At 48.3% G+C, this 19,577-nt stretch overlaps 2 protein-coding genes across 2 annotated transcripts; one reads left to right on the top strand and one right to left on the bottom strand.

The window, feature by feature from the left end:
* The first annotated feature begins 9,463 nt into the window (after window positions 1-9,463).
* On the top strand, window positions 9,464-14,670 carry LOC133908384 (protein INCREASED PETAL GROWTH ANISOTROPY 1-like). Its single transcript, XM_062350380.1, has 6 exons — window positions 9,464-11,047; window positions 11,811-11,942; window positions 12,037-12,218; window positions 12,319-12,433; window positions 14,004-14,138; window positions 14,248-14,670. The coding sequence occupies exons 1-6, from the start codon at window positions 9,869-9,871 to the stop codon at window positions 14,377-14,379; spliced, it is 1,875 nt and encodes a 624-aa protein (XP_062206364.1). The 5' UTR covers window positions 9,464-9,868; the 3' UTR covers window positions 14,380-14,670.
* Window positions 14,671-14,942: 272 nt separating this feature from the next.
* LOC133908386 (protein trichome birefringence-like 38) lies at window positions 14,943-19,490 on the bottom strand. Its single transcript, XM_062350382.1, has 5 exons — window positions 19,066-19,490; window positions 18,786-18,957; window positions 15,804-15,976; window positions 15,531-15,689; window positions 14,943-15,417 (listed from the first exon to the last, which is right to left on the bottom strand). Exons 1-5 carry the CDS (start codon window positions 19,455-19,457, stop codon window positions 15,126-15,128), a joined length of 1,188 nt encoding a protein of 395 aa, XP_062206366.1. The 5' UTR covers window positions 19,458-19,490; the 3' UTR covers window positions 14,943-15,125.
* Between the last annotated feature and the right edge of the window lie 87 nt (window positions 19,491-19,577).

The raw sequence follows: 19,577 nt of genomic DNA on the forward strand, positions 1-19,577 counted from the left end.
GGGATTTTCTTACAAATTTAGTTTTCATTTCCTAAATGTCATCATTAAAGCAATACGCATACATATAAACTTGAATAAAATGACTACAACTTGCATATAGGTAAATAGGACTAGAAGAAGCATATATGATTACTACTGGAAGCATATGAATTGATCATATTGGTTTGGCTGCTTACAACTACATTTAAGCATATGCATCACTTCAGACCAAAAAACATTCAAGCAAACAGGTATGCTCAAAAACAGGTAGAGATGAAAGAAGAAGGAAAAGCAAAAATAGCTTACCTGAAATTTAAACTTAACTGAAATAGTAGCAAACAATAGCTTAACTAAAACTTAAGCTTAACTGAAACAGTATCAAATAGTAGTAGTAATCAATTTCAATTTCAATTCCTTTTGTGTTTAGACTGCATCAGTTTTCTGAAGTGGATTTATACAACAATAGAAACCCTTTTGGATAAACTATAGCCACCTGCATTTGCATTCTCCAGGACTTCCAAAGGGTCATGGAGCTCTAATATTTTTGCTAACCACACAAGTTGGTGGACTTGGACTTACACTCGGTGAGGACGATGGCGGCAGGCGGCGGTGAGGAGGGGACGGCGGGAGGCCTACCTCGATGGATGAGGACAATGGCGGCGCAGAGCACGGTGGCGCGGGCTCCTTGGCGTCAGGGTGCTCGTCGGGGAGGAGGTGACGACGGTGTGGGCTCCTCGGCGTCGGGGTAGTCAGGGACGAGGTCGCAGGAGAAGACGACATCGGGGAGAGGGATGGGGACGGCAAGGAGACGGTGGTGGCCTCAGGGACGATCGGGAGAAGGAGGCGAGGAGGAATGGGCGGCGGGCACGGCGGGACTTAGGCAAAATTGGAGGCCAGGGTTCCAGAACCCGCTATTTATAAACATATCGTTAGTGACGGGTAAATTTACCAATCGTCACTAATGTGCGGATCATAGTGACAGGTGAACTTACCACCCGTCACTAATGATTTGCCACCACGTCACTGGGACTTGTTAATTAGTGACGGGTGGTAAATTCACCCATCACTAATGACCTCTTTACGGACGCGTGACCTTATCACCTGTCACTAATGACATCATCCCTCTAAGGGAGTTACCTGTATATTGGCTGCATCCTGAAGCAGAGTCAGGATTTGGTAGCCTTCTCATCCTGCAAACATATCACAAATTTGAGGTTACATTGAAATTCAGACTTAACTAAATATCACAAATATTACAAATTTGAGGTTACATTGAAATTCAGACTTAACTGAATATTAAAAATTTGAGGTTACATTGAAATTCAGACTTAACTGAATATTACAAATTAATTTGAGGTTACATTGATTCATGTACTCGCCGTTTTCGTGCTTTCTTGACATGAATCCCTTCATTATGGTCGGATCGTAGGTATGGAGTCTTCTCATTCTGTGGAACCTGTGGCATGATTGCAGTAGCAAAAGGAGAGATTTCATCAAATTGATTGTATTCGTCCTCATCAACCACATTTCAACTCCGATGATTCGTCTTTTCCCGACGAGAACCACATGAAGTTTCTTATTTACCGTGTTAGTCACATAAAACACCTGGGCAACTTGTTTGGCGAGTACGAAAGGTTCGTCCTTATATCCAAAAAGTTTGAGATTTACACTAATGAATCCGTACTTGTCTTTCGTAACGCCCTTTGTCCCATGTACCCAACGGCACTGAAGCAGAGGTACCTTGAATCCCAAGTAATCCAGTTCCTAGATGGCCTCTATCTGACCGTAGTATGTGCTCTTGTGCATGTTGTTATCATAAGCATCTATACGGACACCGTTGTTCTAGTATGTGCTTTTCTGATCTTGGGCAACCATGTAAAATGTGTAACCGTTTATATCGTACCCTTGATATGTTGTAATTATGTATATAGGGCATGCTGCTACTTTCCTGATTAAATCACTTGTAGGAATACTTGATTGATTGATTTTATCTCGAAACCAAGTGTTGAACCTTTGCATATGTTACTTCGCAAGCCAAGCTTCGGTCCGTCCTGAATTCTCCTGAAGAAGCAACTACTTGTGCTCGTCGATATATGATGATACTTCGCTCATTTTTTGCAACACGAGAAAATGAGCTTGGTTGTATGCCTTCGGCTCAGGAGTAATTGCATGTTCCCCCAGAATTCCTTGCCCTGCGAGTCTACCCTCGTGGTGAAAATGAGGCACACTAATTGGGTTATCTAGGTCCGTGTAATTAACGCACCACTCCACTACCTCCTCTATAGAGTAACCTTGCGCAATGCACCCCTCTGGTAAAGCTCGATTCCTTACGTACGACTTGAGAACGCCGATGAATCGTTCATATGGATACATCTGATGCAAGAACACAGGGTCAAGAAAATAAATCTCCTTTACAAGTTGAGCTGTGAGATGGACCATAATATCGAAAAATAATGGTATGAAATACATCTCGAGAAGACATAGAGTCTCGAAGTGTCTTTTTCAGCTCACCTAGCGCTTCTGGATCGAGTACCTTCTGACTAATTACATTAAAAAAAGCATAGGCTCGTGATAGCCTCTCGAACACCAATTGACAACATGTTTCTAATTCCAACCGCAATCATCTGCGTCAACATCACATGGCAATTATGAGTTTTCATGCTGGCAACCATTTTCAGCTCTTTCACCGAAACAAGTCTTCTAATGTTGGACGAGTAACCGGAGGGAACTTTCACACAGTGCAAGAACTCGCAAAATTCTTTTTTCTCCTTCTTGGATAGTGTGATGCAAGATGAGGGTAGGAATTTCCCTTTATTCATATCCTTGACATGAAGCTTCGGCCTTAAGCCTATTTCTTCAAGGTCAGCTCGTGCGTGTTCATGATCTTTTGTTTTCCCTTTATGTTGAGCATTGTACCGAGGAGACTATCACAGATATTCTTCTCTACGTGCATGAGGTCAATACAGTGACGAATGTCTAAGTATTTCCAATAATCAAGCTCCCAGAGAATTGATTTCTTGTTCCACATTCCATTTTCATCACTCGTGGAGGATTGTTTTCGCTTGCTAAGGACAACATTGATATCCTTAACCTTATCATATACATCTTGTCCTCTGAAATGCCTTGGAGGTGACGTTTTCTCCCTTGTGCCATCAAACTAAGACTTCATTTTTCGGTACCGGTGGTTCCTTGAAAGGAAACGTCGATACCGCATGTACACTATTTTCTTTGACTCATTCAACCACATACTCTCAGTGTCATCTAAGCATTAGGGGCAAGCTTCACCTTGCCTTTTACTTTGCCCTGACAAGTTACGAAGTGTTGACGGATCATTGATGGTGACGAACAATATGGCATGTAGGGTGAAGTATTCTCACTTGTACTGATCCCAAACCTCAACACCTTCAGACTAGAGTGCTTTAAGATCATCTACCAAAGGCCTGAGGTACACATCGATGTCATTACCAGGTTGCCTCTAACCAGGAATTAAGGTCGATAACATAATGTATTTTCGATTTTTACAAAGCCAAGGTAGAAGGTTGTAGATAGACAGTACAATAGGCCAGGTGCTATGTGAGGTACTCATGTTACCGAATGAATTCATGCCATCTGTGCTCATAGCAAACCTAATATTTCTTAATTTTTCAGCGAACCACACAAATGTGGAATCAATGGTTCACCACTGAGCTGAATCTGTGGGGTGCTGTATTATTACGTCGTTCTTACGACCCTCCTTGTGCCACCGCAACAATTGAAACTCCTTTTTGTTCTGGAACAAACGCTTCAACCAGGGAATTGCAGGGAATACCACATCACCTTTCTATGAGGCCCTTTTTTTCTTACTGCCTTCCTCCACGTCACCACTGTCATTTCTACGCTTGTATCGATGCGTTTCACAAATAGGACATTGATCCAGGTCTACATACTCTCCATGAAATAGGACACAATCCTCCTTACATGCATGTATTTTTTCTACCTCCAATCCCAAAGGATAAATTATCTTCTTCGAGTCGTAGACGGTCTTGGTCACCTTGTTCCCCTCTGTTAGCATGTCATTTAGCAGATGCAACAATGCTTTGAAACTCCTATCAGACCAACGATGGGTTGCCTTCAATTACAGAAGCATAAGCACCGCAAATAACAGCGTGTATTTCTCGTTACAACCAGGATAAAATGGTGTCTTCGAGCCTCGCACGAGTTCCCTCAATTTGCCAGACTCACCATCACTATACTCGTCGTGCCCCTCAGCATCACGCACCATTTGGTCCACATTCTCCACAAAATCCATATAGTCATCATTGAATCCTAATATGTCTGCATCCCTAAGATAATCATCCATATCACCGCCTGGCGGGAGTCCTTGATCCGTACTGCCGTCCGGGAGGACCTGATCGATTTTCCCTTGGTTAAGGCCTTCCTCACTATGTTTGTTCCAAACATGATATCTCTCTTTGAATCCACGCCTTAAAAAGTGATTGTACACATTGTCAGGTTTTGGGGACTTCTTCTCATTCTTGCAATCACAGCATGGACACGACATTGCCGTTTTACCCGATCTTCCATATCCGCCACCGCGACAATCAAGAAAGACTTTACCCCACTTATTTATTCGTTACAAGTACGACAATCAAGGTAGATTCAACTTCGGTCCACCATCTATAAATTGAAAAAATATTAATTCTAAATAGAAACGACAGAGAAGGTAGAATAAGTATAAGAATTCTAACTCAATTTAACTAAATTAAGTGTGTACGTGTGTTCTAGTGATATTCAAGCCAACAATTAACATTCAAGTATGATACATGTTATCTATGGCGAAGGAACCTAGCTAATTTCTAATGGGCAAAGATAGATCCTAATCCCATTCGAGGATATGTGGCCTGAGTAGGTTTCCATGCTCTTGTACGGTTCTAGAGAAAATTTTGACAGCACCTCCCCGCTGTTCTCCAAATGCATGTCACGATAATGAGCCGAGAGGGTGTTTATCCGGAGAACAATAGGGAGACACCACCGAAATTATCTCTAGAACCATACAAGAGCACAGAAACCTACTACTCGGGTCACATCTCCTCGAACTGTCCAAAGTACGTGGACAATTCAAGAGCATCTTCTTATAAATATGACGAGTTATCAAGCCATATTTATAATCAAACACTCCCGAACGGGAGATGTAGGTTACGCATGCATGTACACTAAGAGGGACAATCCACATATATCAAGATCTGGGAGAAGTAAAAAAATTGTTGGTTCCAACTCAAACCCTAGAATCCACCATGCATATATGAGCAAGAGGATGAGAGGGAGGAGGCAAACCTTCAAAGGCCAGGGACAGACACCAACTTCAAATCACCGAGATTTGATTTGGCCTCAACAGAATCACCAAAAAAATCACCCCTTTGCCGAGCTGCAACGGCGGACAGACACTGTCTGGTCGTGCTGCTCGGTAAAGAAAATAACAGTAAACATCACTCATTAGTGACGGGTGATAAGGACACCCATCACTATTGAGTGTGCCATTAGTGACTGGTCTCATCACAACCTGTTAGTAATGAGTGGCCCCGGCAGTGAACCTCCAAGGCTACAGACACCCGTCACTAATGATTTAACATTAATGATGGGTGATAAGAACACCCGTCACTAATGACATATTAGTGATGGGTGAGAACTAAGACCCGTCACTAAAGACTTCTACAAGAAGAGATCGAATTTCGGATCAGAGGCATGCATGCAAACAGAGAGTACTTCAATAGATCTCATTCAACAGAACAGAACATGAAGTACTTCAAAAACACAGATACACATCCAGAAACTTGAATTTAACTCAAGTCAGTCATACAATATAGTTATGCATACATTACGTACTTATCCAAATATCTATATATCATTACACTTGAGCATTTGCTGGAGCATGTAACCTCTGATATTTAACATAGTTCAAATCTAGAATATTGTATCCTAGTACTTCATTGACATACATTAGCGCATTAATTAATGCACTCTCTTTCGCTTCACATGGACGACCCGATGCTTTACCATAGACAGTAAACAATGTCTTATTAGCTGATTCATTTTCACTTAAATGAAACCTTATATAAGCCTAGTAGTTGTCTTTAGCAGTGAAGTCCACTCCGGGTCCATAAAAGCTTAACCCAAGATGCTCCATGACTTGATCTAAGATAGTATGAAAGCTAATTGCCGTAAATGTGTCACCAAAAATATCCTACAAGCAAAGAAACTAAAATTATGAAAATAATACATGCTAACAGTCATGTATATCAAAACAACCGGATTACATATTATTGTACCATATCATATTCATTGAATAGATCAAGCCTCTCATTGATCGAAGCCAAATCCTCTTCGCATATAGCAGGGATTACCTCTTTGAGCCAAACGATCGGTTTCAGCACCTACATGGTAGGATGATATGAATTGAGCCTAACATACTATAAACTCAATTAAATTGTTGTGTCCTAAGTAGTGTTACTATGAGCCTAACAATGAGGGAGAAAAAGAAAAGATGTTACTATGATCGGTCTCGATCGTGGCCGGTGGGGGAACGTCGGTGGGAGAATGCCTGGAGGGTAGTGTATGTCTGGTGCATGAGCCGATGGAGGAGTTATCGGGATCCATCCAAGTCCGCCACGGTGACAGCAACAACCCCCGCCACTACCTTAATTCATCGTCCTAACCCTAGCGGGTAGAGGGGGGTAACGGTGTACATCAGGCTATGGTGGAGGGGGGAAGATGGTGGCAGCGTCGATGGCGAGTTACGAACGGCAGCGGCGGCGGGAGGAGGAGGTGAGTGGACGTGAGCGGAGATGAGAGTAGTCGAGACAGAGAAATGGGCGGATAAGACTAGTCAAGCAAATTGTAGTGGCCGGTGAATAAATTAGTAACGGGTGATAAGGACACCCGTCACTAATGAGTTAGTCATTAGTGACAGTAACAACTACAACCTGTCACTAATTATTTTAATATTAGTGATGGGTATCATAACGACTCGTCACTAATGAGTAGGCTATATTTAGTGGTGTGTGCCCCATATACCCATCACTAATGACTAAATTATTAGTGATGGATTTTAATGTGACCTGTGACAGGTCGTTCGCTCACCGTCACTAATGAACACTCATTAGTGACGGGTTGTGACTGCATCCCAGCCTGGGCCACACATTAGTGACGGGTCGTCACTGGACCCGTCACTAATAGTGCATTACTGACACGTACTAAGGAGCCGTCATTAATGACATGTCTCCTTTGATGGTTTCTTACGTAGTGTAAGGAATTATCTCTAAAAAAGTTCTCACAACACATTAGTGGTTCTTATAGCATATCACATCGAAAACACAAGATAAATAGGGTAAGAAAAAATGAATATGAGTTGCTACACTTGCACATAATATAAAGAGTTTACAAGTAATTGACATAAACAATATGTACCTTGTCTCTCTCCGTCACACCACTTTGCCTTCTTCGCTCAACCTCATCAACACAAGATGCAAATTTGTTAACAGCTTTTTGAATATCACCCCAACGGTTCTGAAGTGAGGTTGTATTACTTTTTGATTCAAAGTTCTTGTGCTCCTGAAACTATGAACGAATTATCTTCTAATAAGTAGAGCGAGATTATTAGGTCTCTTAGGCTGCATCCATACTTATATTTAGCCATGCTGACACCAACATCTTATCTTCCTCCTTGCAAAATTTTTTGGATCTTCTGTTGTTTGGTCCCATGGATGAAGGAGGTGTTTCAATTGATATTGCTTGCTCCTCAACTACAGGCCAATCTAGATTTCCATCTCAACCAGTGTCTCCCTGACTCAAAAGGTTAACATACTGCTCCATATTGCCTACCAAATTCAACATGCAAGAAAAAAATTCAGTTCTATGTTCATAGTGACATTTGATCGAACACTTGTAGCGCACGAAACGTAAAAGTTCTACTCTAGTATTGACAGCAGGCAATAGCTCAATCTAGCAATTAAATTATGCAACCAACACCCTATAGTCGCAATCTAGCACTCAAACCACTCAAATTGACATCACTTTCTCCTTAATCCACAAAAGAATGCATGCTTCTCACCTCTATGCAGGCGAGCTGCTGTTGCTACATGCTACATGCTGTCGTGAGCTGCTGCTGCTGCACCGTGCCCCCCCCCCCCACACGCGGACAACCACCACCCCCACCACACCGACGGTCGAGCGCAGCGCGTGACTCCCTAGGCAGGCGGAGGAGCAGCTGATGGCAGGCTCAAAGGTGCTGGTGGAGGGGTGTGTTAGGTCCCACCCGCAGGCATGCGGGGAGGCACGCTCTCAGTGACGGAGGGCGTGCATGCACTCGGGGGAGATCCAGTGAGGACGACAATCGTGGAGTCAAGCGCTCGGCGATGTAAGCGTGTTGGAACCCAAGAAAGGAAAAGTGCAAGGAAGGCTAGGTGCAGAGACGCGCGGGAACAGAGGCAAACAACGATGGTGAGCCGCACAGGGCAACTAAATTTGGTCACTCTTTCTCAGTGGATGGTGTGTCTACAGTGATAGTTACTCAATTGGCTACTCTGTTAAAGCTCGTTTTTTATAAAAGATTATCATATTTGACGATGGCTAACTGAAAAGCCACCTGCTAGAGATGCTCTTAGGGATGCAATGGGTGGAGAGTATGTAGCTCTTAGGTATATGCGTATTCACACACTACAGCTATTCCAAGTTGAGAAACTTCAAACAGAAATATATATTCTACTCGATGAAATGAGACAAGTGGCGGTCACGTGTGTAGGCTACAGACTACTAGGTGCATTCCATTGTTGTATCCTAATTCCTAAGAGCAGATCCAATGTGAAAAGATTAGGTGATATTATCAAGTTAACGTTGAGGAGTGGCCTACACACGTGTTATTAAATGCTATATGTTAGCGCTATGCAGTTATTACTCAAATAATAAACCCATTTATCAATGTGTCATGAACCGATAGCACTATAGAAACCACATAAGGGTACTCCATAAGTGAGCACGCGGGGAAAATGTTTAAACACTACCATTAACTTTCTAGACACTCTTCATCGTCGAGTTTATAATTATTGCAGTTGCGATGTACGAGTTTACTTAGAGGTGTAGGTGTTACGCTAGTTTAGGGACCTCTTGTACACGTGTCCCCATGAACTACAGTTGGAAGTGGCTACCAATCTCAACTTGTAATGGTCCGAAAAAAGGCTTTCAAGTCTCAACATGCATGAATACGAGCACAAATTTTTCCAGAGCGTATTAGCATCTGAAGTTTCACTAGCACTGACAAGGCAACTACATTATTCTTTTTGTAAGAAAACAGGGTGCACACATCCTTATCTTCCGGAAGCAGGGTGTGCTCAGCTTTCATTGGGAGCTAGATAAGGTGACAGCCGTGTTCAAGTTGTGGATATTGAACCCTTTTTTTTCGATTTCCAGAGCTTTTGAGCGGTGTACGCACGCACATCGACGATGGCACCCGTACATTTGACGTGTAGCGGTACGCACCCAGCGTTGTACTCACTGCTCTCGTTCCTACGCTGTTCCTGGTCCCTCCCCGGGCGATATAGAGACCATCAGCTGTGAGCCTGTGATGTTTTGCACCCGCTTCCCCGCCATTTCCTTTCCAACCGAAAGACCCGTTGCTAGGACGCCGCGCCCCGCGCCTTCCGCTTAAACCCCGCAGCGAGAAGCAGCAGTGCAGCACCGCGACAGTACGACACCGCCGCCGCCGCCGCTGCCGCTGCCGCTGCACGTACGGTACGCGCACTGACGCAGCCATGTACGCAGCGGCACAATCCTAGACATACGTACGTTCCGCGTTCCGCAGTTGAGTCTTGAGTAGTCACAAGCCTCGAAGGCCGTTCCCGTTCGATAGTGCGCCGGCATGGTGGCCGGGCGCGTCAAGGCGGCTATGGGCTTCCAGCGCAGCCCCAAGTCCCCAGCGCCGGAAGTGGCGTCTCCCGCACAGACGCCTACACGGGAGCTGTCGTCGGGTTCCGCCTCGCCGGCCGGCGCGGCGTCGTCCAAGGCGTCGTCGTTCGCGCGGTCCTTCGGCTCGTACTTCCCGCGCTCGTCGGCGCAGGTGCGGCCGGCGCGCGCGCCGCCGCAGGTCGCCGAGCTGCTGCGCGCCATCGAGCAGCTCCAGGAGAGGGAGTCGCGCCTCCGCGTCGAGCTGCTGGAGCAGAAGATACTCAGGGAGACCGTCGCCATCGTCCCCTTCCTGGAGGCCGAGCTCGCCGCGAAGAGAAGTGAGCTCGAGAGGTGCAAGGAGACCGCGGACCGGCTGGAGTCCGAGAACGCGCGGCTGTGCGCCGAGCTTGACGCCGCCGCGCTTGAGGTCACGAGCAGAAAGCAGAGGATTATTGAGATGGAGAAGGAAATGGCAGAGCTGAAGAAGCAACAGGAAGCGGCGGCGGCGGACGCGGATGATTGCTCGTCGTCGGCTTCGGCGTCGAACGACCATCTGGAGACCTCCAGTCCAGCGCCAAACCATGCTGGTTTAGCTCAACATGGAGCTGAGCGGCCGTACATTCCACCGCCGCCAATGCCGCCGGCGCCTTTCAAGTCCAAGTCCTACTTCTCCGCCTCATCGCGTGCTTCGCCTGCAAGTTCTTCGCCACCCTCGCCGTCCTCCTCCTCGTCGACTTCACCAGTGTACTCCTGCTCGTCGTCGGATACGGCGGCTGCACCAAGAAACCGCGTGCCAGAGCTCTCGAAGCTGCCGCCGATACCTCCGCCGCCGCCACCTTGTCCTCCTCCACCGCCGCCTGCTCCAATCCTGAGCAAGAGCTCCTCGCCGTCCATCTCAGCCAGCGTCTGCGGGAGTACAGCCGCTGCTCCACCTCCGCCGCCGCCTCCCCCTCCGGCGAGGAGGCCGTTCGGCTCGTCTCCGCCAGGGTCGTCGGGGCAATGCGTCTGGCGCGTGCCGGAGGTGGTGGAGTTCTACCACTCCTTAATGCGGAGAGAGTCGAGGCGGGACGGCGCCGCCGCGAACGGCAGCACCGTGTCGGCGGCGCGCGACATGATCGGCGAGATCGAGAACCGGTCGGCTCACCTCCTCGCGGTGCGTATAACTGAAACATCATCCCATTTTCTTTTTTCTGAACTATACCAGTAAGCAACTGCATTAAAGACTACGAATTACTTGCGTACAACCCGACATGTTTCATAGGAACGTTTGGTAACACAGTAATAGAACAGTGAAGGTGTTGGTCGTTCTCAGTCGTTATTGCAAGATTACAAGCGGTTTGGTAGGACAGATACGATAGCTATTGCTCAGCCCGTCGGCGAATGCTGCCAAATCTTGATCCCGTTTTTCTCTCGAGTTATCCCCAGTGTCCATGCCACAATCCCAAAGGCGAGGGCGCTTAGATTTCGTTCCAATGACCTTGACACTGGGGATAACTCGATCATGAAAGACGCGACCTTGGTGAATCATGCTGTAGTTCGATGAATATGATACTCCAATTATGGTACAGGCAGATAAACTTGAAGCAGAAACAGCGGTACGGAATCCGTAGCGGACATGTCAGACTGCCAGGTGGGGTCAACTAAAATGCGTGGTACGGTCTTGCTTAACTAGATGTGCGAGTTACAGCCTCAAATTAATCCGAGCGTTAGTGTGACTTGCCTGGATCTTTGTACGGCGATTCGCTAGTGGTCAGCCGGTGATTCCTAAATGTTACTCCTTCCATTGGAGGTGATGTGCTATCTTGGTCCGGTTTTACTTCAATTTTAGGGAAGATATCAGTACTTGTGATCTGGAACCAGATCAAAGAAAATGATCCGGTGCTAATGTTGGAAACCTATCTGACTCTGCACCGCAGATCAAGTCGGACGTGGAGAGGCAGGGCGACTTCATCCGGTTCCTGATCAAGGAGGTGGAGGGCGCCGCGTTCGCCGACATCGAGGACGTGGTCACCTTCGTCAAGTGGCTCGACGACGAGCTCTCGCGCCTGGTGCGTTGGGCGCAACTTATCCACCCGATGAATCGATGCACACTCGATCGACCATCGATGCTAAGTGGCTCGAGTGGCCGTGCCGTGCGTGCAGGTGGACGAGCGCGCGGTGCTGAAGCACTTCGAGTGGCCGGAGCAGAAGGCGGACGCGCTCCGAGAGGCCGCGTTCGGCTACTGCGACCTCAAGAAGCTCCAGGCGGAGGCGGCCTCCTTCCGCGACGACGCTCGGCAGCCCTGCGCCGCCGCGCTCAAGAAGATGCAGGCCCTCTTCGAGAAGTAAGCGCGAACACTCCGGCCGGCCCGTGAGATCGCAACGAACGTCACATTGTTTTCTCGCATGCAGTTGGTAACCAACGGTCGATGGCGTATGTTTCAGGTTGGAGCACGGCGTGTACAACCTCGCGCGCGTCCGGGACGCGGCCACGAGCCGGTACGCCCGGTTCCAGATCCCTTGGGAGTGGATGCAGCAGGACACCGGCATCGTCAGCCAGGTAACTTCGATTCACTTGCCGTGCCTGGTGTGCCCGTGACATTCTGGTCGTAGAATACGTACTTGAGAGATAATTTTTACTGTACGTCTCTAGAGGACAATACAAAACTTCTACTCCAGACGCGACGTGACAGGCACAGAACCATTTTTTGTCGTCACCGTCTGCACATGTCCGGGGGCTCGTACGTACATACAAGTAGCAAGACCGCCCAGCCCACGCCCGCGCGTGATCCGACGCCGACGCGCATCTGTTTGTTCACGTGCAGATCGATCGCGCGGGCGGTGGTGTGCCGCCGTACCGGTACGCGGCAAGAGGGAATTCGAGGTGGAATACGTCGGCGTTTCTTCCGCTCACGTACGGCCGGGGCCGGACGGGACCGACGGAGCCAAAGCGTGGTCTCTTTCAGCTTCTGTTGGGATATGGCGCGGGCGTGCACGTGAGCCGGCGCGGCGCATCTCGTGAGGGTTCCGCCGTGCGCCCGTGCTTCGTTCTCGCCTGTCCCTACCCTACTGTAACAGCTAGAGAACAAGCCAGCGAGGGCCGAGGCGACACCTCGCGAGCCGTGTCTCCTGCTCGGCACCGGTGGGTCGGGCGAGCCGGGCACGGGCACGGGCACGGGCACCACGGCCGATCCGCGTCGACGTGGCTTCGGCAAATCCATTCCCTGGAATTTATTGACGCTCGCCATTTCGGAAGTCCGGTACAATTGCGCGACAAATTTGGCGGTGTTGATGCCTTGATCCCTGCACATCTACTGCCGTTGCCGTGTTCAGCAGGGCGTGGTGGCCGGGCGCGTGAATTGCTCACGTGCCAGCGCTTGATCGTATCGGTTGGGTCGGGTTGCCTGACTTTTCGTCATGTGTGACAGCCTGCTCCCTACACTTGGGAAAATATACAAAAATGATACTTCCTCTGTTTCAGAATAAAGACGTGTTTTATTTTAGTTCAGTCTTTAAAGTTAGATTTTGGTTATTATTTTCTTACAAACTATATAATTTATACCTACAAAATCAATATAATGTGAAAATATTTTTGAAATATAAATCTGATTATATAATTTTTATACACTAAACATATTTATAATTTAACTAATTGTTGATCAAAATATATAAAGTTTGATTTTATTTTATTTTTTGCAAAACAAGATGCGTCTGGTATTCTTGAACGGAGGGAGTACAAATCAGTGTGATTCGTGTTTCCCCCTGAATATTTCTGTTTCTTAATAAATTAAAATAGTCAAAAATCGTAACATAACCCCATATATGGATCTGCATCCAGAGTGATGTAGGTCCACCGTATTGGTTGGTTGCGCAGTACTTACACCTAGCTGTTGTGTTTCCGTTTTCACCTGGGACCATTTCCCAAAACCTAAACCTGCAACTGGTAGATGAACGTAACATCCTTTCTTGCATTGGACTGCAAGTTATGCACTATCCATTAGGCACACGTATATGTATAGACCTGCGCAGATGATTTTTCTCAAAGAAATTGGGTTGCTGCGGCTGCAGGTCGACAATTTTCTGGATTGAATATTTTTTTTATGTTTACTGATGGGAGCTGTGATGTGCAGATCAAGCTCCAGTCGGTGAAGCTAGCAATGAAATACCTGAAACGGGTTTCCTCTGAGCTTGAGGCGATCAAAGGAGGCCCTGAAGAGGAGGAAGTGATGCTTCAAGGAGTACGGTTCGCCTTCAGGGTACACCAGGTACATGCATGGTTGTTACTATGCACAACTATATATCAAAAAAGAATTTATACTTCTGTGTTCTTGTCAGGGCCGCACTAAAATATTTCATGCTCCTTGCTTCATGCAGTTTGCCGGCGGTTTTGATGTGGACACCATGCGAGCCTTCCAGGAGCTCAAGGAGAAGGCGTCCATGTGCCAGGTACAGCGGCAGAAGCACAACCGACATCTGCGGCAGCGAAGGCTCGTTGCCAGGACCTGACCATGGCGCTCTCATATGAACACATGATCGATCGATGCATTATACACCATTTCATGGTCACCATAGTGTCGTAGTTTGATTAGTTGATGGTTTCTGTTGTGAAACGCTCGAGTAGTGTCACTAATGAACAGCCTTTGTTCTTCTTTTTTGGGAGAAATCTTTTTTCACTGTTGCTTAATCCTTTTGTCCCTCCGATATTCTCTCTAGAGAGCAGGGTTCAGTGTTGCTTGTTCTCAGTTTTTGTCATGAACATTGTGATTAGTATTATAATATTTGCAGCTATTTGTTTGCTACAATAGTGCTAGATCATATGCTACAGTCAGGGAACGAACTTTGGTAAGTACTTTCCGAACATTACCTTGGAGTTACCATTGTGCTTCATGCATAACTGCATAAGTGCAATTCAAATTCAATGTGGCACACGTACACCACAATTCCAAGAAGGCCTGTTTCTATTTACTTCCTGACATCTCAAGTAGTTCGCGCCGTTCGTAGCTATCTGACATGTCTTAAACTCAGTTCACTTTACAGTGTGTTCTCAAATTTACGACTGCTCGCGTTGGTTCGGGTTGTCTCGAGAACAAAGAAATTTCATTCTCTGATAGATCACCTCGATACTGAAGTAACTGAACAAGAATTGAATCGCCAATTTAAATATGAGAGATGACGGCGAGAAGAACGGCAACCAAAAAAAAAATGCAATGGCCATCTTGCAACCATAGCATCGACTATTCCTTTCCATTTTCCTATGCGAGGAGGGACGCGTACAGGATCTGGTTCCACGAGTCGGGCACGCCGGCGAGGCACCAGTGGCTGCAGTCGTTGCCCGGATGGCCGCCGCTGTAGGCCGACGGGTGGCCGTCCCGCCTGAGCTGCGACATCAGCGTGATGTCGAGCAGGTACACCGGCTTGGACATGCCGCTGAGCGCGCCCTTCACCGCGCTCTGCGCCGGCACCGGCCCGGTGGGGTACGAGGACCCCGCGATCGGCTGCGTCTGGTGCGCGCAGTTCCTCGAGCCCTCGCCCCACTCGACTCCGCTGCACACGAAAAAATGCCGGTATCAGTGCCACGTCACAACTCAGGCTACATTGCTGCATTTTCTGGAGGTGGGCTTCGATTATGAGGTTTTGGGCTTTGGTGGGCTTCTTACTTGTAGTGTGTCGGAGAGATGCCCTGGAAGTAGGTCTTGGTCCTGGAGGTGTCCACGTTCGAGTCGACCCACTTGGCCCATGTGGACATCCCCTTGGAGAAGGCCGTGAGCCGGTCCATGTCCTTCACCACCTGCCCTCCGTCTTGCACAAAGTCCCAGCTGGATCAACATCACCAGAAAAAGATGAACAAAATCGACACCGTTATGGGTTAAAAAAGCTTGACGATCGCTGTGGAAATGCGTATGACAAGAAGAGGGTGTTCATCGACGTACGGTTGGTCCCTGCCGGTGTGCGTCCACCAGTGCCAGGTGTTGAAGATGAGCAGGTCGGCGCCGAGCCAGGCGCTGCCGGTGATGGAGTCGAGCTTGAGCACCCGGCCGACGGACTCCTCGACGATGTCCACGAGGTAGGTGCTCCGGTAGTACGCCACCGACACCCCGTAGTCCTGCAGCCACGAGCGAGACGCAATCGGCAACAAACAAACTTTTGGCGGATCGATCGTACGCGCCTCGTCCCCAATCCCACCAAAACAGAGCAACGCAATTAACACCGATCTCAATCATGCATGCATGTTGGTGCTTAGATCGTTCGATGGCCACGCCGTCTCAACATGCACAAATGCGCCAAATCTGTCGGCGGGAATACAGTGGACGTCGGACGTAAAACGGCAGATACTGGTAGCGGAAAATATATCTGCTTGTCTGTACCTGTGGCTGCCTGTGCGTCTCACTGGTGCGAATGCGACGTCACGGCTGCCGAAGCACGAAACTGCGAGCCCCACACTTTGTTTGTTTTTTTTTCTTTTTCTATTAGCTTTTATACCCTCGGCGACACTGCATACTTGCATCATTCACGTAGTAGAGTGGTAGCAAACTGGGCCCGTGAAAACATGCATGCACTGCGCAGATAGCTGCAATATGGTAGTGTAGCATTCATCGCGGTTATCATTGGTTGGAAATTGTCTCCTCTTACATGATCATTCAGTGCTCCTTGCATAATCTTTTTTTTAAATGGATTATCCAGCGGCGGATCCAGGAGCTCAAGCTTTGCCTGGGCGCATTTAGGAGCCCCAAGCGCCTCTTCAATTTTTGGAAATGGAAAATGGAGAAGAAGAAAAAAAAAGAAAAAAATCTCATTAAATTTTAACTCTGTATCCACCACTAAATGTAGTACTATACTTTATAGGGTCTATAGTCTAGTTGCGCACAGCCATGGGCTATATTCTGCTCTACAGGAAGGAGTAGTTGAGCTGTCTGAATGATCTGAAATGCTAAATTGACGTCTGATGCAAATGTACATGCCTCAAACAAACGCCGCTGGCTAGATTCTTTTTTGGCCAGTTTTAATTCATTGCAACTTCTGCTCAATCCAACTGCATCGCTAACATTTTGTACCAGCAGTAGCAGTAATAAACAGGGAAATGAACTAGTATTATTAAGTTTGGTTCATCACACACACCTTTTTTTTTAAAACAACGATAACAAGATTCTGCGTGCTCTGCTAGCATCTAGTATCATATTCAATACTCGCCAAATATCAAGATCAGAACAGATCAACGATAACAAGAATATGCTGTTTATTTGCACTTCGCTTTGACTTTTGTGTTCAGTTTTGTTCCTTTTGAAACAAAAGTTAAATTTTGCTGCAGGTTTAGGCCTACCAACAGGGCAGATCGAGATCGGATATAGTAAGAACACACCTAATTTGAAACCCGAATCAAGAAACCTAAATCACCTCCGAAACACTTAATGAGTGAAAAATCACTTCCGACCTTAAACCTAGCGAGGATCCGAAACTCGACGAGCGAGAGCGGTGTGGACGCACGATCGACGGGAGCAACATGGATGGCGGCGAGCACGGTCAACGGGCGCAGAGGGTAGCGTGAGCGACACGAGTTGTGGCGGGAGCTACAATGAGGCGACGGCAGGAGAGACGTGGCTAGCAGCGACCAGCATGTGCAGCAAGCGGACGGCGCTAGATGCGGCGGGAGGTCAACGAGAACTACGACACTAACACACTATGCGTTTGCGGGCCTAGCTGGGCCATCGAGGTAATTTTTCAGGTGTCCACGTACAAATATCTACCCATGCCCCTGCCCTAACCCGAACCAAGCTCGAGCGCCCAACACGCAACCATCATAGGGCAAACTTTGCCCCCGCCCCGTCAAGTATAAAACCCAGAAGTCAACCCGATCCGTCCTATTACCAGCCTTACGCAGGTTCTATGTTTATCCGGGACAAACATGGCATAAGTTAACTATGGTACCACGCCCTAAAGATGGTTAGCTGTGGTTAGCTGCCTGCTTCTGTACAGAAGCAAGAGGTTGCAGATTCCCCCGAAAGACACCGTTCCACATCCCATCCTTGGACGTACAATTCAGGCAAGTACATCGATAAATCCTGCACTGTCCGTATTTCACTTCCAATGCGTGCACTTTCAGCATTTGGTAGTCCATTTCGTTTCTCTCTTCAGTCCAGACTCCACTGAACAGACTACTTAAATGACCCGGATATTCTTGACCCAGTAATCATCGGTTGTTCTGCTTTGATAGACGGCCTGATTAGAATCGAGGAGAACAAATCTAGATTAACATTCGCAAAGAACCAAATCTGGTCGGCCTAAGAATTCACATGTGCCGATTCTCAGCAGTCTACCCAAAAAAAGGATTGCATCTGGAGGGCAGAGGACCGAACAATTTGATTCTTGTCGGTGGATCACGGGGCAAGTCTAACTAGCAAAACGTCAAGCGAAAAGTGGACGGGCACGATGCTTTGTGCTGTCGCGCCATTGCCATGGCGTCCGGCGTCCCCACCGTCACGAGCCGACCCACGAGAGCCCATGATCTCCCAATCTCGCTGCCACCGCCAACTCGCGCGCACATGAGCAAACAAGCGCGTTCATCTGATCCGCGAGCACTGCTGCGCTACGCTACAGCCTCCATCTGCGCGAGACAAACGCGCCGTTCCACCGGTAGTGCCCGAAAGCCTGCGGCCGGAATTCCAAAAGGCCAGCACAAGCACAAAACACAGGCTTTTCAATTTTGCATCCCGCGATAAAATAATTCAAGCATCAGTTACTAGAACGTTAGAACGCTGAGCTATCCAGCCGTGCTAGTCAGATAATTTGCATCACTAAAATCGAAAAAAATGTGCTAGGATTACTAGTTGTAGCTTCATTTTGTGCTGAACTGCTGATGCAATGGAATGGTATGTACGACGCGGCAGGGAGGTATGTACGTCAGTACGTGTACGCACCTGGAACGTGACGGTGGAGACGGGGTTGCCCCTGGTGTAGGTGATCTTGGAGGCCGGGGCGGCCGCGCGCAGCATGCACGACAGCGACTCCCACTGGTTCAGGCTGATGGAGTCCCCCACGAACAGTATCTTCTTCCCCCTCCATCTGCTCAGGAAGTCTTGCCCGTTGAATCTGGCATTGACGACAATGGGCGCGCCATTTTGGCACATCAATTTACGAGCTGAAGCTCCTTGCCAGATCAAGATTTGATCGAGCCATTGATCGAGGAAACGTACGTACCTCGGGAGCTCGCATGAGGTGGGCCGCCACCGGTACTTGAGGTAGAGCTTGTCGGGGCGGCCGTACTTCTGGCAGTCGAACTCCGGCTCCACGAAGGGGCACCCCGCCGTGTCGTACATCGGCAGCGTGTCGTCGTACACCCAGCTGCCCTGGAACAGGTTGCACGACGCCAGCCCGCTGCCGGGGCCGCCTCCCGCACCGCCGCCGCGGCCTCGCGGGCGTCCTCCTCCTCCCCCGTGCCGCGTGCTGTTGTGCTGCTTCGCGGGCTTGTGCCGGATGCCAAGCGTGCCCGTGCCCGTGCCCGCCGCGGCGCCGCAGGCGTGCAGCAGCGAGCACGCGACGGCCGCGGCGAGGAGCACGAGGCACGGCGGCCGCTTGGGCGCCAGCGCCATTGTTCGGGGCCGTGGAGTGGGGGCGAGGATGAGGCCGGCGCGGCGAGCTTTATAATAAGTAGCCGGACGAGTTTTACGCCTTTTATCCCGTCAGCTTTTTCTGTGGGCTGGCCGGATATC

This window comes from Phragmites australis, chromosome 2, assembly GCF_958298935.1.
Source record: "Phragmites australis chromosome 2, lpPhrAust1.1, whole genome shotgun sequence".
Taxonomy (NCBI): Eukaryota; Viridiplantae; Streptophyta; class Magnoliopsida; order Poales; family Poaceae; genus Phragmites; species Phragmites australis.